This window comes from Polistes dominula, unplaced genomic scaffold (genome assembly GCF_049000335.1).
Source record: "Polistes dominula isolate Pdom_NZ unplaced genomic scaffold, Pdom_raw_medaka contig_344, whole genome shotgun sequence".
In the NCBI taxonomy this organism is placed as follows: Eukaryota; Metazoa; Arthropoda; class Insecta; order Hymenoptera; family Vespidae; genus Polistes; species Polistes dominula.
The window spans coordinates 577-7566 of record NW_028300980.1 but is presented as its reverse complement, the minus strand read 5'-3'; the positions used below and the strand labels follow the sequence as shown (position 1 = coordinate 7566).

General features: G+C 30.1%; 1 protein-coding gene across 1 annotated transcript; it reads right to left on the bottom strand.

Moving 5' to 3' along the window:
- Nucleotides 1–4389: 4389 nt before the first annotated feature.
- LOC149032299 (uncharacterized) lies at nt 4390–6656 on the bottom strand (the record flags this gene model as incomplete). The annotated part of the gene is given in 2 exon segments (XM_089173381.1): nt 4390–6084; nt 6086–6656. Coding segments are annotated over 2 exon segments (2266 nt in total), but the record flags the coding sequence as incomplete, so codon positions are not given.
- Between the last annotated feature and the right edge of the window lie 334 nt (nt 6657–6990).

Genomic DNA, 6990 nt, shown 5'->3' with positions numbered 1-6990 from the left:
TAAAAAACTGTAATCCTTTAGTTTTTCTCTAACGCAGTAAAGAAACATTTAAAAACTAATTGTATGCGAGAATTACATACATTTTTCAATATAATACCTGTAAAAAAATCGATTTTGTATCATAGAAAATATGTGTATACCTAAAAAAACGAAAAATTTTCGATATTCTTACATATGATTTTTGTAGACTGAGTAATTTTTCTATAATGCAGTTAATATACAAATATCATTTGATTGCTGAATACTGTACAATGTAATTCCAACATTTTTCTTGTAATTTTATCGAGTTTAAATGACAAAAAATCTTTTAATTAAAGATATAAGAATCATCTAATATATAAACATATCATTTTTGTAATCCTTTAGTTTTTCTCTAACGCAGTAAAGAAACATTTAAAAACTAATTGTATGCGAGAATTACATACATTTTTCAATATAATACCTGTAAAAAAATCGATTTTGTATCATAGGAAATATGTGTATACCTAAAAAAACGAAAAATTTTCGATATTCTTACATAGGATTTTTGTAGACTAAGTAATTTTTCTATAATGCAGTTAATATACAAATATCATTTGATTGCTGAATACTGTACAATGTAATTCCAACATTTTTCTTGTAATTTTATCGAGTTTAAATGACAAAAAATCTTTTAATTAAAGATATAAGAATCATCTAATATATAAACATATCATTTTTTTAATCCTTTAGTTTTTCTCTAACGCAGTAAAGAAACATTTAAAAACTAATTGTATGCGAGAATTACATACATTTTTCAATATAATACCTGTAAAAAAATCGATTTTGTATCATAGGAAATATGTGTATACCTAAAAAAACGAAAAATTTTCGATATTCTTACATAGGATTTTTGTAGACTAAGTAATTTTTCTATAATGCAGTTAATATACAAATATCATTTGATTGCTGAATACTGTACAATGTAATTCCAACATTTTTCTTGTAATTTTATCGAGTTTAAATGACAAAAAATCTTTTAATTAAAGATATAAGAATCATCTAATATATAAACATATCATTTTTGTAATCCTTTAGTTTTTCTCTAACGCAGTAAAGAAACATTTAAAAACCAATTGTATGCGAGAATTACATACATTTTTCAAAATAATACCTGTAAAAAAATCGATTTTGTATCATAGGAAATATGTGTATACCTAAAAAAACGAAAAATTTTCGATATTCTTACATAGGATTTTTGTAGACTGAGTAATTTTTCTATAATGCAGTTAATATACAAATATCATTTGATTGCTGAATACTGTACAATGTAATTCCAACATTTTTCTTGTAATTTTATCGAGTTTAAATGACAAAAAATCTTTTAATTAAAGATATAAGAATCATCTAATATATAAACATATCATTTTTGTAATCCTTTAGTTTTTCTCTAACGCAGTAAAGAAACATTTAAAAACTAATTGTATGCGAGAATTACATACATTTTTCAATATAATACCTGTAAAAAGATCGATTTTGTATCATAGGAAATATGTGTATACCTAAAAAAACGAAAAATTTTCGATATTCTTACATATGATTTTTGTAGACTGAGTAATTTTTCTATAATGCAGTTAATATACAAATATCATTTGATTGCTGAATACTGTACAATGTAATTCCAACATTTTTCTTGTAATTTTATCGAGTTTAAATGACAAAAAATCTTTTAATTAAAGATATAAGTATCATCTAATATATAAACATATCATTTTTGTAATCCTTTAGTTTTTCTCTAACGCAGTAAAGAAACATTTAAAAACTAATTGTATGCGAGAATTACATACATTTTTCAATATAATACCTGTAAAAAAATCGATTTTGTATCATAGGAAATATGTGTATACCTAAAAAAACGAAAAATTTTCGATATTCTTACATAGGATTTTTGTAGACTAAGTAATTTTTCTATAATGCAGTTAATATACAAATATCATTTGATTGCTGAATACTGTACAATGTAATTCCAAATTTTTTCTTGTAATTTTATCGAGTTTAAATGACAAAAAATCTTTTAATTAAAGATATAAGAATCATCTAATATATAAACATATCATTTTTTTAATCCTTTAGTTTTTCTCTAACGCAGTAAAGAAACATTTAAAAACTAATTGTATGCGAGAATTACATACATTTTTCAATATAATACCTGTAAAAAAATCGATTTTGTATCATAGGAAATATGTGTATACCTAAAAAAACGAAAAATTTTCGATATTCTTACATAGGATTTTTTGTAGACTAAGTAATTTTTCTATAATGCAGTTAATATACAAATATCATTTGATTGCTGAATACTGTACAATGTAATTCCAAATTTTTTCTTGTAATTTTATCGAGTTTAAATGACAAAAAATCTTTTAATTAAAGATATAAGAATCATCTAATATATAAACATATCATTTTTTTAATCCTTTAGTTTTTCTCTAACGCAGTAAAGAAACATTTAAAAACTAATTGTATGCGAAAATTACATACATTTTTCAATATAATACCTGTAAAAAAATCGATTTTGTATCATAGGAAATATGTGTATACCTAAAAAAACGAAAAATTTTCGATATTCTTACATAGGATTTTTGTAGACTAAGTAATTTTTCTATAATGCAGTTAATATACAAATATCATTTGATTGCTGAATACTGTACAATGTAATTCCAACATTTTTCTTGTAATTTTATCGAGTTTAAATGACAAAAAATCTTTTAATTAAAGATATAAGAATCATCTAATATATAAACATATCATTTTTGTAATCCTTTAGTTTTTCTCTAACGCAGTAAAGAAACATTTAAAAACTAATTGTATGCGAGAATTACATACATTTTTCAAAATAATACCTGTAAAAAAATCGATTTTGTATCATAGGAAATATGTGTATACCTAAAAAAACGAAAAATTTTCGATATTCTTACATATGATTTTTGTAGACTGAGTAATTTTTCTATAATGCAGTTAATATACAAATATCATTTGATTGCTGAATACTGTACAATGTAATTCCAACATTTTTCTTGTAATTTTATCGAGTTTAAATGACAAAAAATCTTTTAATTAAAGATATAAGAATCATCTAATATATAAACATATCATTTTTGTAATCCTTTAGTTTTTCTCTAACGCAGTAAAGAAACATTTAAAAACTAATTATATGCGAGAATTACATACATTTTTCAATATAATACTTGTAAAAAAATCGATTTTGTATCATAGGAAATATGTGTATACCTAAAAAAACGAAAAATTTTCGATATTCTTACATATGATTTTTGTAGACTGAGTAATTTTTCTATAATGCAGTTAATATACAAATATCATTTGATTGCTGAATACTGTACAATGTAATTCCAACATTTTTCTTGTAATTTTATCGAGTTTAAATGACAAAAAATCTTTTAATTAAAGATATAAGAATCATCTAATATATAAACATATCATTTTTGTAATCCTTTAGTTTTTCTCTAACGCAGTAAAGAAACATTTAAAAACTAATTGTATGCGAGAATTACATACATTTTTCAAAATAATACCTGTAAAAAAATCGATTTTGTATCATAGGAAATATGTGTATACCTAAAAAAACGAAAAATTTTCGATATTCTTACATATGATTTTTGTAGACTGAGTAATTTTTCTATAATGCAGTTAATATACAAATATCATTTGATTGCTGAATACTGTACAATGTAATTCCAACATTTTTCTTGTAATTTTATCGAGTTTAAATGACAAAAAATCTTTTAATTAAAGATATAAGAATCATCTAATATATAAATGTAAGATTTATTTAAATTTAAAAATATAAGTATTTATTATAATAGAATAAATGTTTAATATAATAATAAAGAGATAGAAAAGATAAGAAAAGTAAGTAATAATAGTTGACACACTCGAATTACACTTCTTTCACTCACCGATAGTAGCACCGAATCAAGAAGGCGAAGACCGCATTCTTCGCCGCGCTTATATACACATTCACCCCACCAATGGTCCCAATCACTTCCGTCAATCATTCTCGAAATCTCCAGACTATTCCCGACCGATTAAACAAAAGACCTTTTCCCGATTTCCGGTTCGGGAATATTCGAGAGACTTCGGGGTGCACGCTCGCTTTTCTTTCTTACTGGACACACTCATATTCATACTGCTGCACGCACTCACACTCATATCCATATCGCTGCGCGCACTCACACTCATATCCATACGCTGCGCGCACACACACTCATACCGATATCGCTGCATACTCTCACACATCTTTCACATTCATCAATTGTTTTCACGCATACCATACACTCGCACTCTTCGTCTTTCTCTCACTCTCACACTCGGCCGTTCTGACAAACATATCTGTCCTCAGATATACGATTAGCTTTAACCGTTTTCGTTACACATTTTTTCTGCCTCTTGAGTCCACGGTTTCATCGAATCGGCTACAGTCGATGCTATATATAGATCTTCATGTTCCCCCACTTTCCGCACCATATAACGATCGCTCCTTAACACCGTAATTACCTCATATAGTCCTAAATATTTCGGGTGTAATTTCAATCTCGGTCCAAATTGCGTTCGTCGTATCGCAACCAAATCTCGTTCTTTATATCGCATAGCGGCAGTTCTCTTTTTATTGATCAATCTATGGTTTACCATCTGTGCTTTTAGGACATCTTCTTTCGTACGTCTCCAACACCTCTCATGTTCTTCTTTCGTGGATTCAATCTTGACTGTTTTTTCAATTTCTTCTGGAAATACTATTGCAATTACTAAAGGTTCTTCAAGTTTACCTTCAGCTACATCCATCATTGACATCTCCTCCTTGATTTCTTCCCTTGTTATCTTTACCAAATCGACAATTTTCGTTTCTGGTTTGATTTCCATTTTCTCTTGAATTTTTCTAACAGGTTCCGATATCACTCCTTCTCTAATCACCATCCCTTCATGTACATCTTCTTTAGGTTCCTCTTTGACTACCTGCTCTATGATCTCATCCTTGACTGGGGACACAATTTCTTCTTTTTTACCGAACCCTTTACACTTTTCAACTTCAGCACTAGGTAATACACTTTCAGCACTCTCTTCCGAACATTGTGTTATCTGTTTCGCGTGTTGATGGTCTTTTACCAACGGTTTCGCTTCTTCCACACTTGCAATATGAGACAGATCCATTTCGCTACGGTCGTTAAACGCATTGATTTTAAAGATTTCGTGTACCTCGTTGTCTGTCTTCGCAACCGCGTTCGCGTCACTAATGGAAACTTTACCGGCGTCTATCGTTACATTCATCTTCCGCAAAAAATCATTGCCTATTAGTAAATTATGATCTAAAAGAGCATCGGAAACTATGTGAACTTTGATCGGATACATTTTCTTATCGATAATAATACTCGTTTCTACCACACCATATGTTTTAATTAGGTCAGAGCCCACACCTTGAAAACGCAAAATCTCTTTATTTAATTTCGGTGTGCCTACCTTAAAATATTGTTCTGTCGTTATTAAACTTATGTCACTACCCGTGTCTATTAGCGCTGTAATTATATCGTTTCCCATTTGCACCTCTTTTACACACTTCCGTTTGGTTTCCATACTCACACCACACACTTTCTCCGACGCGTCCTGTTGCTTCTCGTTCTTCTGACAAGCTGTCGAAATATGGCCGAATTCATTGCACTTAAAACACTTTGTTCCTTTATCTTTAAGTGGACAACTCCGTCTCTGATGGTTCAACCCTCCGCAACTAAAGCAGCGTTCACCGTTGGTTTCCGACGGTGGTCCGCGTGACTGCTTCCCCTTCTCGTTGATAACATGTGTCCCTTGCGTCTTTGTCGTTTTCGTCTTCTCCTTCATTTTTTCTTTCATAACTTCATATAATGCAATTTTCTTCTTTAGTTCTTTGATCGTTGTAGCTCCGTACAGAATTGTTTTATTTATTTCTTCGTCTTGAATGCCGTCGATAATATATTGTATCGTAGATGTTTTATCGACACCTGCTTGAGCGGCAATTTCACACATCTCATAAATGTACTCTTGATAGGTTTCATCTGCTTTTTTTTTGTCGTCTTCTAAGTGTCTCATGTACCTTATATGTGTTTGTTACTTCCATGAATTCCTCTACTAATGCCCTCTTTAGTTGTTTCCACGACTTACAACACTTTTCATACCGCACGAAAGATTTCGCCGGTCCTCGTAATAATCGCTTACAATAGATAATCTTTTGTAAATTACCCCACTGGCATATTTCAGCCATCTCTTCAAATTCTCTTAACCAGCATTTAACGCTAGTTGTTCCGTCTCCACTAAATGTGTTGACCGACTCTTCAACGTCTTTAAAAGACAACATCTGCATTGCCCTTGCAGAAGTTTCTTTTTCGTCGATGATAGATTCCTCGTCTTCGGTATCATCATCCTCTGAATCCTCTTCATCATCATCGTCATCTTGTTTTTTATTGTTAGCTGCTCGTAAGCGTTCCGCTAACTCCTTCTTTCTACCCTTTGAGCTTAAGCCAATTCTCTTCAAGCTGGCTTTCAGCTCCGGGTACTTCATCTGATCGACGTCTGGCTCTGCTGCCACAACAGTCGTATTAGATACATCTTCTTGTGATGTCCCCCCTTGATTCCATGATGCACTAGACACTTTAACGCTTCCAAATAATAATTACTTACACGCTCGTGAAATCGATTCTATCCGGCTGAGCCCCCAAAAATGTAAGATTTATTTAAATTTAAAAATATAAGTATTTATTATAATAGAATAAATGTTTAATATAATAATAAAAGAGATAGAAAAGATAAGAAAAGTAAGTAATAATAGTTGACACACTCGAATTACACTTCTTTCACTCACCGATAGTAGCACCGAATCAAGAAGGCGAAGACCGCATTCTTCGCCGCGCATATATACACATTCACCCCCACCAATGGTCCCAATCACTTCCGTCAATCATTCTCGAAATCTCCAGACTATTCCCGACCGAT